Raw genomic sequence first — 19,160 nt, forward strand, 5'->3', positions numbered from 1 at the left:
CACAATAATCAGAAGTAATTCAACTTTCTTGAAGGCACAGAGTGACGGTATAGATTATGCCAATATTTCCTTTTTCAGGCTCCTGAGGGCAAAGCTGGAAACCATGTGGATTTTGTGCCCTAAAGTACAATTCTGTAAGGCAGCCAGCAGCTACGTTTTCATGGCTTCAGGATCATTTCCTTGGGTCCCACACGGGAAGCCAAGCTGGCCTAGGGGGTCTGTATGTGGACAGGATGCAGGAAGGGAGCTGTACTGGGCAGTAATTTCTGGTTTTTCCTTCTTCTACCAGACACTGCCCAACGTCTCTCCCTCAAAAAGGAAATGGAGCTCTAATCGATCACTGATCACCAATAACTGCACTTCTATCAAACAGATTGGAAATTTAAAGTAATTAGATCGGCATTTTCATACAACTTTTCACGTAACAAGTGCTTTCACATTCTTTCATTTAATAAAAGTAAACTTGCTGAGGATAGGCTTCTGTGATACTTAAAAAGGCTTAACTGCCAGGTTTTTTTTTTTTAAGTAAAAATAAAAATTTTCTTATGAAAACACAGATATACTACCAGCGTGGAGTCTAAACCCCCACCTCTCTGAGGCCTTTCCCTCCTGGGCTTCCTTAGCAAAGAGGTTACATCATAGGTAATTTTTGCTTGAAATTACACGTTATCATCCACTTGAAACTGAGATCAAGCCACAGATCCTGGCTCTTTGAAGAATGAAGAGCATTCCACGCACGTGTCTAAGAGCACAGTCCCTGCGGAAGCTGCAATGAAAGCTGTTCAAGGGCTTTAGCCCTGAGCCGTCCTCCACGCGGCCGGGAGCCAGCGAGCCCAGCCGCTCTCCTAGACGCTGTCTAGCTAACTGTTAGCTCCTGGTCTGAAGGAGCCTTCCCAGAGGAAACCACTTCTAGAAGCCCACAATAAATTAACAAAACTCACCCCAGTGGTGCAAGGATTCCTTAGTTTGAGACCCAGGGCTGTCTAGGGGCTGGGACTGCAGGGGCTGTGGAGAGGAAGGGGCCATGGCAGACGGGGAGGGGGCAGAGTGCAGGCAGGCAGCTCAGAATCACCCTGGACACTATCCGCAGGGATATCTGGGGACAAAACTGTGGAAATGCTTAACAGACCCTGAAATGTGAATCAGACAGCAAAGGGCCAGAGTAGATAGAGAAATAGCTGCTCTCCATTGCTGCCTCCAACACCGTGAGGAAGGCTTTTATGGGAAGCAACAGCATCTCTCAGAATCCTGCCATATCCCACGGGCAAGATCGTCCTCTGACTCCTCTCATCCACAGGCACGCGTACGAAACTTTCCATGCAGACAGGAAGGTCCCAAGTGCCTGGACCGTCAGAATTGAGCTCCGTGCCTGGAAGGGAGAAGCCACTTGCCTGGAGTTTGTGCTGAGGACGAGGTGCCTTCACACATGCCCTGAGTGGACCAGATGCTGCATCGCACAGCGCAAGTTTCCTGCCTGCCCACCTGTGTCCCTGAATCCTGCCCCTACAAGTTCACGTGTGACACACACAAGTGTCAATTAAGGAGGCCTACCTCGGGGGGCTACAACATCAGCACCCCTGTGTGTGTGTGTGTGTGTGTGTGTTCTCAGGCTCATCTGTTTATGCATCTGAAGGAGAAAGTTCTCCGTTATCTGGAAGCCGTCACTTACCCTGAGTTCAATGCTAGCAACTAAATTTTCCACCCTATTCTTAAGACCCATTTTTCAGGTCTCTCTAAGTGTAACACACATCTTTGCATTTCCTTTTCCAGTCGAAGAAAAGAAATACACCTCATTTAAATCATGGCACTCAATTCATATTTCTTCCTATTTGCATTGCTTGCACCTAATGGATAATCTTAGATACTTAGATTCTTCCATGTTTTACTTTTCACGGTGGTTTTTGCTGGGGGCAATGAGTATTGTTTCTATTTCACAGCCAAGGAAGCTCCGGCCCGGGGTGGTGAATGTCAAGCACACGGCAGAGAGCAAAGAAGTTAAGTGCAGTGGTAGGACTGAATGTCCTGGATCTCAGCCTGCATGCTACATTTGTGATTCGATTAAAAGAGAATACAGACAATGTGTTGAGACATCTCCACAGTCTGAAAGTGTCTGGGGAGAATCAGAGGGATAAACCCGCCAGAGCTCTGGACACAGCCCGTCCCATGCCCTTGGGTGGGAGCAGCGTTGCTCGGGGCTGTGGGGAGACCCAGTGCCCTCCTGAGCAGTCTCTTTAGGTGTGGAGTAAATGCTCGGATCACAATTACCTTGGAGGAGACTATCCTGTTGTCCGGGTATCTCTGCGGGATGTAGGCCTCTGTGCCAGGAGGGGGCTCCCTGTGTCCCACGTAGATGGTCCGGCTGTCCACCCAGTTCTCTTCCCCCGCACACTGCGGAGAGGAGGACGATGTTAGCAGTTGCCTCAGAATCTGCACATAACACTCCTACCCCCAAGGTGTTGCTTTAAATGCTCGCTCCTCTGAACAGAAATCTGCATCTGCTGACTGAGGCCCTCGTTCTGGGCTGCAGGGAGCCCTGGGACCCAGCTCCCTGCCCGGCCACCTGCTCTCCTCAGCCCTGGGGGGCCAGACCTGCAGGTGAGTGGCAGGAGCAGGCTGTCTGTGCCCCCATGAGAGACACAGGGTGGCTTTGTGTAAGAACAGATGGCACGGCAAAATCTCAAGGCTTCTTCCCAGACAGAAAGGCAGTGATGCTGCGGAAGGTCGTTAATGAAAGAAGAAAGTTACGTTATGGTTCAATATGTAAGAATTATCCAACTGATTCAGGTATCTAAACTCAGTAAGGCTTTCTCAGGGGGAGAGAGGACCTGAGTCTGACTCATCTTTGTGTTAAAGTGCTGCACTCAGAGGCATCAGGTAAACAACTGCTGGCTAGAGTTCTTACAAACACACTCATCTGTGCTGTATGGGGTCAGCACTAAAGTGACAAAGATACTTTGGTTAGTGGAGCAAAATACAACCTCAGAAGACACAGCCCTGGCACACGATCCAGGTACCATCTCAGAACACACAGCCCTGGCACGTGGACCTGGGTCCTACACCTCAATTCTCCAAAGCTGCAGTCCCCAACCCCAGGAGGCCACTGACCAGTAGCAACAAGGCCATACAGCAGGGGGCAAGCAACGGAAGCTTCACTTCTACTTACAGCTGCTCCCCACCACTGGCATCATGGCCTGAGCTCCACCTCCTGTCACATCAGCGGCGGCATAAGATTCTCATAGGAGCTCAAACCCTACTGTAAACTGCACGTGCAAAGGATCTAGGTTGCACACTCCTCATGAGAATCTAATGCCTGATGATCTGAGGTGGAGCTGGGGCGATGATGCTAGCGCTGGGGAGTAGCTGCAAATACAGATTATCGTTAGTAGAGATGTTTGACTATACAGTAAGTGTAATACGCTGAAATCATCCCGAAATCATCCCCCCGCTCCCTGGTCCATGGAAAAATTGTCTTCCATGAAACCTGTCCCTGGTGCCAAAAAGGCTGGGGACTGCTGCTCCAAAGGAAGCGTAGATTCTCTGCTGGACAAAAGCCAGAGGGTCTAACAGGAAGATAGCGCACGGGGTGGAGTCGGAAGCACTGGCCCAGGCTCTAAGCCACTCGCTAGCCTCAGGCACACCAGCATCTTGGAAGGTCGTCCTCCCTGGGAGCGGGCAGCACCTCATCCAGCATTGCCAGGAGAAGGGAACAAGGCAATGGGAAGGGTGCACAAAGCAGGGGCCCAGCCCCACTCCTCCTGCCACCACAGCCCCTGCCGCTTCAAGTTCTGTCACTTTTCAAAGCCAGATAACACAGTGACCCAAGCAATCCAGCATTTCCGTGTCTGACACTCTTATTTGCAAGTCTTATGCTGATTCTTTCTACAGTGTTGTTCATACCATCCTCTCCTTTGCTCATCTATGATGTCAACCTCATAGGGACAGCAAGTCAGTTCATGCTGTGCCCCAGCACGTCATACATTAGCTGCAGGGCGTTTGCACATTTCCCTTACAGATTCCAACAGTGAGCATACATTCCCCTGTAATTTCTTCCATTAGGACCTAGCTTTGAAAAACAGCCTAAGTAAGCTAAAGGGAAAAGACGGAATCGGTCCCATAAACTCCACCTGTGTTGTCAGAGGAATTCCTACAGGGAGCCAGGGCCCCCGAGGTCCTGCAGACAGGTGTAGACATGGCTGGGCTGCATCTACAGTTAGGGGCTCGGCATGGCAGGTGAGCCACGGGCACTTTCCTTGGCAGGAACTCGGAGTGTGGCTCCTCGAAGCCACCGCCAGCTCTATGATAACTGCTGCACCAGACTCAAAGCAGGTGGCAGCTTGGCCCTGCTGCTCGCCCGGGCCACGGCCCAGTGTTCCCAGCCCAGCAAGGCCGGGCCTTCCTCCCCTCTCTGCCGCCTTCCTATTTTGTGGTGAGTCTTGCAGATATAAGGGATAGTGACTTACAGACCTTCTTAAGAGCTTCATAACTAAAGTATGACATATAAAAGCTAAGAAAAGCCCCTGATTTTCCTTTCTTTTCTTGGAACATAGCCAAACTGATGCTTCTCATTCCTATGTCATCCTTGCAGCTCTAAGATTCTGGTTCTTTGAACAGTTGCAATGAAAACAAACCTATGAGCCCTGATTATGTAACTTCTTATCCAATTAACTTAGCCAGTCTTAAACCCAAGGTCGCCAGACTGTTCACAAACCAGAGCACAGACAAGGTGAGAGTTAGTTATACCGCAGGGAGCTGCTACCGAGACAGAATGACGTGGGCAGTCACGACTCTGCAAGGCAGGGCGGTGGGACACCAACCTCAGTTCTCAGTGTCCTTCTAGGCACTGCTCAGGGAGCCCTGTGGACTTACCCACAGAGCCCGAGAGATGGCCAGAGATTCTCGTCTGCTACGCAAACCCGAAACCAGGCACTAAACTGTCTATTCACCCAGCTTGCCTGATGAACAATCCAGCAGTCCAACCACATCAAGAAAGCCACCTGGCGTGTCCTCTGGACGGCTGGTGTAAGCTGCAAACCAAGGCAAAAATCTGTACTGCAGTGAATGAGGCTGAGCACAAGACAAAGTTACCAACCAGAACATCCTGAGCTGTTCCCAGAGGGGACACACAAAACTATGCACAAATGTTCACAGTTGCATTACTCAGGGCAGCCAAAGTGCAAGCCTTTCAAATGGCCATCAGTTGATGACTGGATGAACGAATCGAGGTATTTCCACACAGTGGAGCATTCATAAAAACTAATGAAGTACCGATACATGCTACAACATGGATGCACCTGAAAACATTCTGTAAGTGAAAGAACAATATACTATGCGGTTCCACTTACACGAAATGTTCAGAATAGGCAAATTCACAAAGACAGTGGTCTCAGAGGGCTGGACAGTAACCGATAATGGTTCCTTCAGGGGGTGAGAATGTTATGGGTTGGAGGGTGGTGATGCTTGCACAACTCTGAATATATTCCAACTTGAACCAATGATTGTACACTTCAAAACGGTGAATTTTATGGTATGTGAATTATACTTTAATAAAAATATCATAAACATTTTTTCTAAAACGAAAGGCATATGCAGTTTGCACACACATAAGATAATTATTTCTATAATTTCTCATTCTAGGAATGGAAGACGTAATGTTTACATCAACAGATTACATAACTCATCTGTACGACTACCACATCATTTGCTCCCTTTCAGCTTGCCTTTGGCTCAATTACTCAGTAACTTTGCAGCTGCAATTCCACAAACGGGAGTCACAGGGGACATGTCGCTGTGAATCACTGTCACGCAGCTACCTGAACATCATCGCGGCTCCTTCTCTTAATTTTGTCTCTAAAGATACTTTTGACATTTGGGATTGATCAAGTGGTACCTGAAAAATGCAAAATCTTTGTCCACACATATAGGGGTGTGGGTTTCTGACAGGCACCAAGAGCTTGTGTTTGGTGGTTGACGAAAAATCCCTCAAGGAGCTGAAACTCCTGGGGCCAGCGCAGCGGCTGACTGCAGGGCAGTGCTCTCGACAAGGCACCGGCCCCGCTGCTCAAGGGGCGAGACACTCAACTGCACAAGGGCTATGGCGTGATGCAGCCGCTGTGTGCTAACGCATGCAGTGAGACACGAGTTCCTGCTCTTCCTGCTCCGGGGCCAGGAGCTGGACTGCTCACCTGTAGGTCATTTGACTGACCTGCTCCCTCTAAATGCATTTTGGCATCACTTCCCACTTGACAGTTATACCAAACCGAGGAATAGCACCAAGGGGCCCTGGATTAGAGCATGAAAACGTCACAAGCCACCGACTAGCAAAGTGGTTTAACAGAGTTCAGTGTCAACCAGCACAAAGATGCTTTTTTTAACCAGTGACAATACTTGTCCAGGTTGACCAGGTGACCCTGTCCACAATTAGTAATGAAACTGCTAAAAGGAGCAAACGATCGTTCTAAGGGGATCACAAGGCAGACGGCACTAAGGATGTTGCTTACTGCGCTCGATCCTTGTGGACATGTTGAGGGATCAAGCATCTGTCCCGTACTTTGACTAAGCAGCAGAGGGGACATGGGGAATTGTCAAAGAGGGTGTTGATGGAACTGCCAGCGAGGCATCTGGGGACACAGGCTCATGGCTGCAGGCCCCTGCGAGGAAGAGCATCACTGGGGACTGGCCGGGGGAGCACATTTGGTTTTCTCTGGCTGGTCCCAAGTTGGAAGTGAGGGCAAAAAACAGGGAGTCATTAGCTAAGCCCTGTGGGTCCTGGACGAGTGCGGAGCTGTAAGTCAGGGCCCCATGGCCACAAGGTGGCTGGCCATCGTCCCTCTTTACTAAGGATACTTTCATTCATATTTAGGGGGGCATTATGAAATAATTTCAACATACAGAACACTGGAGTATAGAAATAAACCACCCAGATTTAACAAATGTTAACATTTTTTCACATTTGTACCAGATCAATTGTTTTAAAAAACAGAAATAGCCTTAAAATTCAGATTTTTAAAATAAGTCATTTGAAAGTATTTGCCTCTTCCAACTTTTTAAAAATGTGGGCAGCGGGTGAGTAGGAGAGGAAAAAGACACAGTTACCTAACACTCCTTAGGGGTTGGGGTATCCCTGGATGCGTTTTACACCTGGGCAAATACAAGTCCTAAACTACTAGGCTAAATGCAACTTTGCACAGTCAGGAGTGGAGTCCCATTGCCCCCAAAACCCAAGAATGCATCAACCAGTAAAAACCATCCCATTTGCACCCCACACCTTACACACTGGTAGGTGACGCCGAGGTGGTCAGAAACCTGCCCTTGGGGGAGGGCTCAGCCCCTGTGCACATGGTGTCCAACCATGCGTCCTCTTCCCACTACTGACAACTGTGGGGCAGGTCAGTGTCCTGCAGACATGGGGGCCGTGCTGCCCGGGGGAAGCCCCTCTGACTTCTCTCCCACAGAGGAAACCCCAGGTCTCCACCAATCTGCATGTTCATGTCAACATGTCTTTACACCATATAAATTTGTGCTCTTTTTCACTTTTCCTTTGAATCAGTTATAACGCCTCGTTCCCTCATAAGTAAAATAAAATCTTAAACAGATGTTCATTTTTATATCTGCATGAGGGTCCCGGTTTTACCATTATGAACATTATCTTTTAATGGGGGGGAATATCCCACAGTTTGTACCCCTGACCTTAAACAAAGGTCGTGCACAGTCCTGGGATTTGAATGATCATATTTGTGCTTTGCCTGAGGCAGCCTCAGACTCCCAGGGCAGCCCAAATAGACAGGGCTGGGAATGTTCCAGAATACCGCAACTATAACCCATTCCAACAGCTCATTTATCTTGCCATATCAAAGAAACTGTAGGAAAAAAAAAAAAGAGAATTCCACTCATCTTTCCGCAAACCTCGATCACTTCCCTCCGTCACTTTGCTAGGTTTGCCATCCTCAAGGACTGCTCGGCCCGGGTTCCCCAGATGCTGCTCTCCTCACAGCTGCTGGTACCCACGTGAGCTCGGGTATCTCAATGCCGGGGCAAACCTGTAACAGAGTAGTTGCCTCTCCTCCCACAGATACGGAAGCATAGAGCTGAGAGTGGGGAATATGTAACAGAAAGAATGGCCTGAAAAAAACCAGCAAATATATTTTCTGTCTCTTTAAAACTTCCCCCACTCTTTTAGGCAACTGCGCCTAGCCTGCAGCCTAGCCTGCATCCTTGCCTCGAGCAGGGAAAATGTCTTTTGTTCTTTGTATTACAGGAGACAGCTTTGCCATCCAGATAGGCCCAGGTGGGAGGAGGTTACAGGCTTTGTCTTTGGCAGAGATGGGATGATTGGAACCATTAACACAGTAGCCCAGAACTGAGGGCCCTCCCTTTAAAACCTCTGTATTTCTGCTTATGTTCGGGGAAATTCGGATTTTGAGACCACAGAGTCTGCCATTTTTCCTCCTTTGCCAGCAAAGTAATAAACTTCTCTTTCCTTCTCCTCAAACCCCTTGTTCTTGCTCTTCTGATGCGGCCTCGGGGAAGGAGCTGAGCTTTTAGTAACACTTCCCCAGCAATGCACGACTTGGCTCCTCTTCTGGCTACGCACAACACTAAGGGATGATGAAGCTGCTCTGCCCCTGAGGAAGCGAGTTCCTCTGTCCTGCAGATGCTGCAAATCGGGCGTCCACACTATGCTGCCGGTGTCAGCACCTTCATCATCCCTCCACCGCCGCTCGTGTGCGGTGCGTTTCAGCCCTCACGGGTTCCGGACAGTTCCGGTGACAGCCTGGTCAGCGTTTGAGAAGGTAGATTTCATCAGACTGAATGAGGGCACGCCAGGCCCCTCAGATGAAAGATGTGAGCAAAGCTCTGAAATGCAAACTGGAATCAGCACCGTCCCAGTGCTAGACCAGGGACGGCAGTGTCTACAACAGGACATGTGCCGGGCTCTGTTTAGTCAGACTGGGCAACAGAAACAGATAACTTCTCACAGGCTCTTTCCTGCTGTGGAAGAATACAGCGATTACCGTCCGCTTTCCTCTGGCAGCCCCAAACTTCAAGTCCACACAAAACCCAAGTATTCACAACACCTCTAAGCAGCTAAGAATCGCCCCAGCGGGATGCACAGGAGCCCGTGCAATCTCTTTGGCCCCAGGGACAGCTAATAAACGTGACCCCCTCCAATGCACACCTCTTATTCTGGAAAACAATCATGAACAGCAAATAATTCCAATAGAATAAATGCAGACTCTAATTCATCGCGTCAGACTTGCTTCTCCTGTGAATGAAATTACAGGGCTGGAAGGGGCCTTTTTGGAATGAATCAAGCCATGAATTAGCATGAATAATACACTAATAACATTAAATAACAACATACCCACTAATAATGAGCTTTTCTGTAAACATCGCTGTCTTTGTATTAAATAACAACCCTTTGGGGTACGTTCTGTTAAGCCCACTGAAAGAACAAAACCTCAAAGCTATGGGACTAGCCCAGGAGTATGTAACACATGAGTCAAGAACCTGCCTTGAAGTTAGTAGGTGGATAAACTGATCACACATGTTGTAACATCCCTAAATTCACAGTAAGCAGAGTCCTCCGGACAGTTCACTTGAGTCGCCTCGGATTTCTGATTTCCAAGCACATGCTACAATCTTCTTGCTCAGTGACTCTGCACCCCAGTCAAGAACAGGACCCACCAATGGTAAAGTCACCAGTGCCCCTGTGGTTCTAGCTACTCTGCAACTCACGTAACGGAAGAAGAGAGAAACGGGTGCTCACAACCCACGGCCTCGCACCAAGCCAGCCTCTCCACGGATTCCAACGGCCTTGCATGGTGTTTGGCCAGTCTGCCGAGAACAGGGTAGTGATGAGAAAAAGTTTAAACAGAAAACAACCTCATTTAGACCTTACCCAGAAACCCAGGGGTTTCCAAACTCTGATTGTGACCTGCGGAACAAGGTACGACAGTGTCTGTGCTCCCAGTTCCTGCCCTGTTATGTGTTTCTTTTCATGTGGTTCCCACGGAATAAGCTGCAGCCTGGGATCTGAAGACGCTCACTGGCCCACAGCGTCCTCTGCAGGCCCAAGTGTCTCTGTGTGTGGGACGCAGCATGTGCTCGTGTCTGAGAGGCGTAAATCAGAACCCAGCCTCCCCTGAGAGAACCCGATTAAAACCGTTCCTGGAATGGGATCCCCTTTCTGCCAAAGTGTCATCACCCCAATTCTCCACATGTGACAAGCAGGGAGCCAGGTCTCCACAGGTCGTCCCTCAGGAAGACGGTCCCCAGCTGTGTTCTCATTTCTGCGCCTGGACATACCAGCAGCTCTGAGCTTAAGATATCTGGCATCCCCCCACATGGGACCCGGGAGGTGTCAGCAGTTTTTAAAAATAAAGGAAAATCCTAGAATCAGACCCAAGACAAAATTTGCTTTCATAAAAGTTCTGTTTAAAAAAATGAATAAAATCAAAATTGTGTGAGGCCTGTTTTTTGCACTGGGCATTTCCTGGCAGCTGCTAGGGCAGGCTCTGTCCTCTTCAGAGATCAACGGGAAGAATGAACCACGGGCACCACCGGTGAGAACCTGATTTTCCTAGCGCACCGTCCATCTGGCCTGCAATGAGGAAAATTAGTTATGTCTTCCCAAGATACTTTATTAACGCTTTTTATAAATTTCAATATTTCCAGGGTATTTATAATATATCCTGACGATGAGTCCAAATAGCAGATAATGTGTTCAAATTACTAATGGGGAGCTATTTCAGCTAATTTTAAATCCACAAACTATCAAAAATAAATAAACCTACCTATTTGTTCCTCCCAAACAAGAGTTTGGAGAGTTTAGTGTCCTAGACCAGGCGGAAACCTTAACAGACGAGGTGTGAAGACCATCCAGGCTTTAGGGGAAGTCCAGGGCTGCGCTGAGCCCCCTTCACCTTATGGGAGGTGGGTGCACAAGACCCCCGAGACGGGGAAATTTTTCACAGCCACAGGTGGGGGAGGGGACGCAGCTTCTGCTTTTCTTCTTCAGGGGTAGGGGAGGGGTGGGGACGGAATCAGGAAAGAAGTGGGGTTCACCTGGGGAGGCCAGGCTGGTCAAGCGCAGAATGCAGAACAGGGGCTGATCTGGGGAACCCCGGTCCCCAGCTGCTGATGACCCCTAGCATTCCTTTCCACCCCTGTGCTCCTGCAGGACCCCTTCTCTTCCCAAGGCAGCGAGGGAGCTCACTAACCCACAGCAGGGGCCCGGGTGGGCGTGTGTCTACACAGAAGCATCAGCACTGCCACACAGAGGGCTCAGCCACGTGAAAAGTACACTCATTCCCACCCGGGCTGAGCAGGACGAACACCACAGATTACAGCTGCAGAAGGCACAGGGAAGCCCAAATGGCGTCGTCTGTCTCCCACAAGGCACCAGGGACCATTGCTGCAGACAAATCCTGGCCCTTCCCAGGGCCCCAAGTCAGCCTCAGGCAGCAAATACACACACGTGCCCCAGTTTGCCAGGAGCGAACGATGCCCTTTGCTGCTTTTTTCAGAGGGGAGAGTGACCGGAAACTTCCTGTCACCTGCTAAGTGCCAGGTATGGTGTCAGGGGCTCCGGGCCCCTTTGGGTTCAGGAAGACAAGACTATCCACCAGCCAGGCGAGAAAGGCATGCCACACAAGTGGTTCAGTCCTAAGTACAGAAGGTGGTGATGCTTCCTTTGCTCAGGTTAATCAGCAATAACCTAAGCATAATAATGAGTAAATAAAATACACTGAAATAAAAGCACAGGCGACACCAGGCAGACTGTCAGAAGCCAGTCCACATGGAGCAGTTTACAACCTGCAGCTTCATTCTGGGGGACGGGGGTGGGGGCTGGAAGCCCCTGCTCGTCAGAACCCTGTGGCGAGGAGCTTTCACGGTGCCCTCAGGGATGGGTCCGGTGGGGGTGGCCCCAGGCAGCACCTCACACACTGCCACCCCCAGGGCTTCTGGGTAAGAGCTGTCCTGCCCACACTCGGTCCCACCATGGGTCAAGCCTTTGCCTGCACGGCCACATGGACACAGGCGAGTTCCCTGGGGTTTGACGGTGGAGCCGTCCTCTACAAAAATACTGGCTACTCACATCCCTGATAAGAGGCTGGTGCCTGGAATGTATGAAGAATGATGACAACTCAAAAATAAAAAGACAAATAACGAGGATTTGAAGAGCCAATCCTCTGAAGATCTACAAATGGTCCATAGGAACATGAAAAAATGTGCCACTCCTTAATCATCGGGAAATGCAGATCGAACTCGGCCAGGTGGGAGAGGCCAGTCACACAGGGCCACACACTCTCTCAGAGACAGACTGTCATTAGAGGTTGCCCAGGGGTTGGGGCAGGGGCCAGACCAGAAGGGCACAGGGAGTGACTGTCCTGGAGTGACAAAAACGTTTTAAAATTACATCATGGTATCCGTTGCATGACTTGGTCAATGCACTACAAATCCACTCTTTAAACAGGTGGGCTTTATCATGAGTAAGTTATATATCCATAAAGCTCCTTCCACTCAAATCCATGAGAGTTTAAACATTGCTCACTGTTCTGCTTCTAAATCAAGGCAGCCCCCACCTAGGCCTGCTTCACTTCAGCCCCTCACTCTGCTAAAACTACCTTATACCTCCCCCTGGCTTTCACCAAAATGTAGGACTCTGCCAAAATGTAGAATTCTCTCAATTTTGTAAAAAATGTAAACATTTTTAAAGTTTAGGTTTTAATACATAACATTTCATAGTGGGTAAAATCAAGTCCAGTGAGTTTCCAAAGGAGCATGCCAAACAGGAGAAGCCAAAAAAAAAAAAAAGAGATTGTACCCAAAGTAAGACAGGACAAACAGCAGAGGGTAAGCACCGTGCAGCAGCACGTCCTGGATGTAGCCAAGGAAATGAACTCACTCCAGAAGGGCTGTGTGTGGCTGCACAGTTGTCTCAGGTGTCTATGTCCCTCCTAGGACTGTGAGGACAAACCCAGGCAAGGCAGGGGGACTTGGCAGGTGTCTCTGTCCTGCCCACACAATTCCTTCCCTGCTATACCAGGAAGGGCAAGATGTTTCTGAATTCAAAGTTCAATCAGAAAATGGCTCAATTACGAGAAATAACTGGGTCTCCACGGTGGGTCATGCCTTCACCACCTTCATCATCCTTATCCGGATTTGGGTTACGACTGCCAGAGTCAGTTAGCATAAGGTCAGAAAACACAAGGACAAGGAGACGTTCTTCAATGCTCTGAAAATCAGCTTTAGCCAGTGTTAGTCGCCTAATGGAAGTTTCAGATTTCAGCTGACACGAACAAAGCCTATTAACCAAATTACACGATGGGGACAGACAGGAGCATGTCACCAGCCTTGAAACACCAGATCGATTTCCACAGCAGTGGTTATCCCTAATGGCCGTTTTCAAGTTTACAGGTATCCAGTGACACAGTGATTTCTTGTTCTGTGTCTGTTTATAGCTTTAAACAGCAAAATGTCTTGTTCGATGCATCAGGAGATAGTGTGCACTTAGTGTTTCTAAAATTAGGCTTCCTCCTGGACCTTATTCCCCCGAGCAGCTCCGCATTCCAGTGGCAGGAGCGCCATGCCCGCGTGTGCACCTCTGGCCCCCCGAAAGCACCTTCTCTCCGTCCGCCGGCATAAGGTGGTCTCCATTCTTGTACTGTCAGCCTTGCTCAGGTATAATAAATAAAGACAGATCCTCCGTAAGTGACTGTAAGTGTTAAACTGTTCTGATGAGATGGGAATTCCTCTCCCGTGAATCGTACCCGCTTTTCCAGGGCCCAGTGGGCAGGGTCTGGACAAGGCCCCAGAGCCTCGTGTGGGACATGGGGACCCCCCTGGGTCTGGGCCTTCTATGTCTGCGGGAGCACAGGCTGGAACCCTCACTGCCATCTCACGGCGCTACTCTGGCCACAGTCACCGTCATGACTAGGGTTTTTCCTTCCCAAACAAATCCTGGGCATTTTGGGGGCTCCTGTTATCTGTCATGGACATATTTTTAAACACAAAGTCACCTGGATCACAAGGATCCACAAAAGCACAGTGATAGTCCGCTCGATTTGGGAACTGTCAATCTGGGTAATGCTAAATGCCAGCTGACCCGAACCAAACTATAAATACAAATTCTAACCCCAAATGACTTTTGGTTTACTCTGGACTTGACTAATCCTGGGAGTTCACAGCAGCAAAAAAGAAACACAGCTTCATGGAAAAGTCAAGACTCGGGGTGAGTCCTTAGGGAGAAGCCATGGCCAGAGCCCCACAGAGCTGAGAGTCGGTCTTGGATGGGGAAGACACATTTAAAACGGACTCCCAGTTCTCGTGAAAGGCAGCAGGAGCAGAAGTAAGCACTGATTTCGTCCAATCCACCGCACATTTTTGACAGAAAGTTGTTCCTGACCAGGCTACCCGTGAAGAAGCAGCTGTCTTTGATGCGCTTCCGTTTCACTTCATGTGGGAAAAGGTGTGACGATGTAGGAAGTGACCAAACGGCCTGGCTGTCCGTAGTGGCTGCCAGTGGCTCATCGCCACTATGGGATGGAGAAGTGGCACCTCTACCACGGGTGCTGGGAGCTTGCACCGCAAGCTGCGGACACGGGTGCTGGAAACCGGCCACTTCCCCTCAAACGGTACAGATAAACTTTTGGCCACGTGTTTCTGTGCATAACACAGAGGCTCGACACACCTGGAAAGCCAGGACAACAACATCTGACATTCACGTTATGAGCCTCATGCTGGCTCTGGGGTGGGAGAACTGCAAACTCAGGTACTAGCATGTGAAGATAAGGTCCCCCTCCAGCATTCAGAAGAGAACCTGGTTCTGGCCGTGCCAAAGAGGAAAGCACGGCATGGAGGCCATGGTGCCAGGCCTCTGGCCACAGTGGCCCAGGATGGGGGTCATAGTTGCTGTGCTCCTTAGTTCACACTCAAACACAGAAAGGCAGAGGATTGCGAGCCATTAACACCCGGTGCCTATCCTGTGAGCACTGTGGCTGAGGCCATACATGCCACAACCGACAGCTATGCTGCCGAGGCTCAGAATGGAGTCTGGAGTCCAGTAGGTGGGCGCTGGGGGTGGGGGGGCATGTCGGGGTGGGCACTGCAGCTGCAGTGCACCCCCCAGCCAGTGTGGATGGTAGTGCCACCTCCAGAAGATGACAGAGGCATGAGGGGAGGGAACTGGGGAGGAGGGAGCTGGGAAGGAGAGAGCAGGGGAGGAGGGAGTTGGGGAGGAAGGCTGGGGAGCAGGGCTGGGGAAGAGGGCCAGGGAGGAAGAAGAGGGAAAAGAGGGAGCTGGGGAGGTGGGAGGTGGAGAGTAGGGAGCTGGGGAGGAGGGCTGGGGAGGAGGGAGCAGGAGAGGAAGGAGCAGGGGAGGAGGGTTGGGGAGGAGGGCTAGGGAGGATGGAGCAGAGGAGGCGGGCTGGGGTGACAGCCTGTGGGCCCTGCCACTAGCCTGACTGGCGAACATGCACCCAAAGCTATCCTGCTCCTAACCACAGACACCTCCCATTAATGCCCGCTTACTATGACAGAGTGAATCTGAGTATGTCCCCAGTTATTAAAATAACAATGCAACCTCAATGGCTTCTCCATAGCAAAACGTGGATAAAGGCAGCCGAATACCCACAGTCAAAGAAAATGAGCCCCAGAGCACGGATCAGCAGAAAATGCTGGCAGAAGACGGTCATTAAGAAACCAGAGATGCTCAGATGATCAAACATCTACCCTCCAAATTCTTCCTAAGTCACCCAGGAGCCCAGCATGAAAACCAAGTGATTGCTACATTTATTTCCCACCACCGAGTCCCTTTTTCTAAAGATGAATTAGCCAGAAAACTAAGCAAACTTATCCCAATTCACAGACAAAAAATGCTAGTATATATGTAGGCTTCTAAAAAGCTGAAATTATATACCTCCCAACTGCTTTGGAGACATATTTTCAAAATATTGACTATATATCTAATGAAGACAACTGCAGGACTGAGTCAGTAATTACGGCGCACTGTTTAGTGAAAATACTGGCAAATTGGGTAACAACATACACAGAACAACGTCAGAAATCACAGTTCAGCTGGCTGCAGTCAGAACAGAAGCTGCTGCAATCCCGCATAGATCCCCAACCTCAGCACTGTGACTCCCTCTTGGGGACACGACCATATTGGGCGACAGGCTGAGGCTGGCCCCGAGGTTTGTGCACCTGGTCCATGCATCTGGCCCGTGAGAGTCAGCCAAGCCCATGTCCATGCAGCTCAGACCCGTGGCCACCACAGCCTGCAGAGACCAAAGGTGAGAAGGGAAGATGCCGCCTGTCACAGGCGGGTCAATGAAGCTCTTTAACACAGGTGGTGTGGACAGTGGCTGGGACACTCGCCTTCTTGGTGACCAGAATTGAAGAACAAGCAACGGGGACGCAGAATGAAGGTGGAGAGGGATGTTCCCAAAAGCAAACATGTGCTTAGAAAACCCTCCAGAAGAAAGGAAAGAAATTGCAGAGCACAGACCCGGAGGTGGAGGGGCTGCCCCTGAAGTCAGCACGGAGCCAGACCACAGAGTGTGACCAATGTGGTCGGCAAGGGACAGCCACACAATGCCCAAGCTCACGCTCACCCCGCTCATGACATGTGAGGCCTGCTCAGACCGGTGTTCCATGGACCTCTGAGGGCCGTCAACCAGACAGCCTGTGGCTGCTGCTATGGCAGAAACGGCACCAGCACGTTCGATCCTGTTTCTCCATTGTTCTCGGCGCCGGGTTCCTGTGTGTACACATTGAGTTCGCTCTGCAGTTTGCATTTTATGACCCACAGCTGTCCTTCCAGCTTCACCGACCTTCCCCTGCCTTAAAAACACAACCACATCTTCCGCAACCTTTTGTCCCAGGACAGGGCCGGTGCTTGCTCTGCGGGACGCATGGCCGTTTTCCCCTCTCTTGTCCCCTTCGCTGCCATTCCTGAAGATGAGGAGTCTGCTTTGAAATCTGGTCTCCACCCTGCACTCAGCAAACCTTTCAGTCCAGCCAGAGACACAGACTGGGCGGGACGCCCATGTGGGTGCACCAGAGGCACAGACAGCCAGACCCCAGCCCTCACCAAGGTCCTGCCCCACAGTGACCCAGCTCTGTGCCCCCACACCCCAGGAGGGAACACTCTCATCCTCAGGATGACCAAAGAACCAACACTTCCTGGGAGGGAGGAGCGGGAAGCCACAACCCCTAGAGACCACACCTCAGCGCCGGAAGTGGGCTCCAAACACGAGTGCCCCCCCCCCCCACACACAGCTGACAGACAGAAGCATGACGTCCAGCCCTCTTGCTGCAGGTTCACCTGTGCTCTTGAAGGATTTCTGACTCTGCAGTGTCACTGTGGATGTCATGGGCCGTGCAGGGGAGGAAAGGCGACCACTTTCCATGACGAGACTGGACACAGGGCAGACCCCTCTTCAGAGCAAGAGAAGACAGCCGCTCTCGTGCACATCTTGGGAAGGCTGGTTCCAAAGAGGTGGTCGGAACGGGAATGTGGGAATTCCATGGGGAGGCAGAGGGCTGTGACGAGCACTGGAGAGATGTCTCGCAGACTGGCCAAGACTGCAGAGACAGGCGGTGCTTCGGGGACCACTGGCTGAGCCCCAAGCCCCACAGCCAAGCAGCCTCCCTGCCACCCACGTCTCTCACGGCACTACGTCCCCTTTGCAGAGTTCTCAGCACCATCTCTGCTCACTCATTCATCCATCTGTCCTCTGTGTCCATGAAGAGGCCACAGGAGATGCCCACCGCAAGGAGCCCAGCTGAGATGCACCAGAGTGTGAAATACACACTGGGTTTTGAAGACTCAGATGAAAATAAGAACGTAATTATCCCATTAAGTTTTATGCTGATAACATGCTAAAATAATATTTTGGATATATTGTGTTAAAGTATAATATTGAAACTAATTTTGCATGTGTCTTTTTGCTTCTTACTGTAGCTCTGGTAAGCAGAGACATGGCCCTGGCTCCCAGGACACCCTGCAGTGGACAGTGTGGGTGCCACCAGGTCCCCCTCAGTGGGGGCAGGGGTGGCTCTCTGTTCACTCTCTCCTTCTGGGACTGTGGACCTGCCTCCCTTGAGGGGACCAGCCCACCTTGGCTATACATTTCCCACCTGGGCATCCAGCCACTGATGCTCCTCTGTGCTGAGGGCGAGTCTGAAGGCTGGGCCCTGCCTCCATTTGAGGGGGCTTCCATGGTGACTGCAGGAGCATCCCGACATCCTCCCTCAACCCCACGGGGGCTCCCACAGCGTCTGTCCACAGAACTGTCACCCGCTCTCAGCACTGGGCTCCTTCAAGCCTGCACCCCCCTTCCGTGGCAGGGAGCTGACACAAACCTGGTGGCATCCCCACCTGCATCCTGGCCTCTGGATGCCACGCCGGGCAGTTTGTGACCCCACACACAAGGATATTCTGCCAGGACATGCTTTGCTCTGCAGGAAGGAGCGTCTGCAGGAAGAGGGTCCCAAGATGCCTCAGGGACAGCCTCCCTGTAAGGATCACAGAGCAAGCCCACTCGCGCACCTGCCCCACCTGCCCTACCGTCCCACCACCCCTCCCCAGACACTGGGCTCGGACCACATCGCTAAAATCCACATTCATGAACCAAAACCACCGTCAGCTCAGGGCTCAACACAAAAACCATCACTCCAGGATGGTAAAGACCCTTGTGGTCACACCCCCTCGATCCTGTGAACTACGCAGGTGGCAGTACGTTGGTCTGTTAAATGAAATAATTTGTGTTGTTGGTTAATGAAACTCAGCACCAGGAAACATGAATGAGAAATCCATCAGCTCTACTGCTACCAGCTACCACGGGCTCCTCCTCCCTGGTTGGTTTCCGTTATCAAAGGCATTTCTCAACACCCAACTCGAGTGTTTTGCACCCAAGATTTTTCAAAGTGAATCTACTCTTCAAAGGAATGGTTCTCAGCTCTCTCTCAAAGCCCATGACTCATTCAAAAGATCAACCCTGTTCTCACCTTAAAAATATAATCAATGTTTTTTCCTGTGTTTGAAGTTCACTTTAGAACTTTCAGTGTTTTCTTCCTTGTTCTTCAGGCCATTTCTTAATCTTAACTGTTGCAAGTATGCTCAGAGCACCCAGTAAACAAGGAAGGGGCCAAAGTGG

General features: G+C 50.5%; 1 protein-coding gene across 7 annotated transcripts in view; it reads right to left on the reverse strand.

Annotated features, from left to right (window-relative positions):
- ATP11A (ATPase phospholipid transporting 11A) overlaps positions 1-19,160 on the reverse strand; it is a 149,238-nt gene that overhangs the window by 67,718 nt on the left and 62,360 nt on the right. For all 7 annotated transcript variants that reach the window (XR_011233480.1, XM_069467559.1, XM_069467558.1 and 4 more), the window contains exon 2: positions 2,266-2,388. Coding sequence is in view for 6 of the 7 variants with exons in the window: in XM_069467559.1 (XP_069323660.1) it covers positions 2,266-2,388 (123 nt within the window). In the remaining variant the exon portion in view is untranslated. The remainder of the gene's footprint in view (positions 1-2,265; positions 2,389-19,160) is intronic.

Source organism: Eulemur rufifrons, chromosome 4 (assembly GCF_041146395.1).
Source record: "Eulemur rufifrons isolate Redbay chromosome 4, OSU_ERuf_1, whole genome shotgun sequence".
Taxonomy (NCBI): domain Eukaryota; kingdom Metazoa; phylum Chordata; class Mammalia; order Primates; family Lemuridae; genus Eulemur; species Eulemur rufifrons.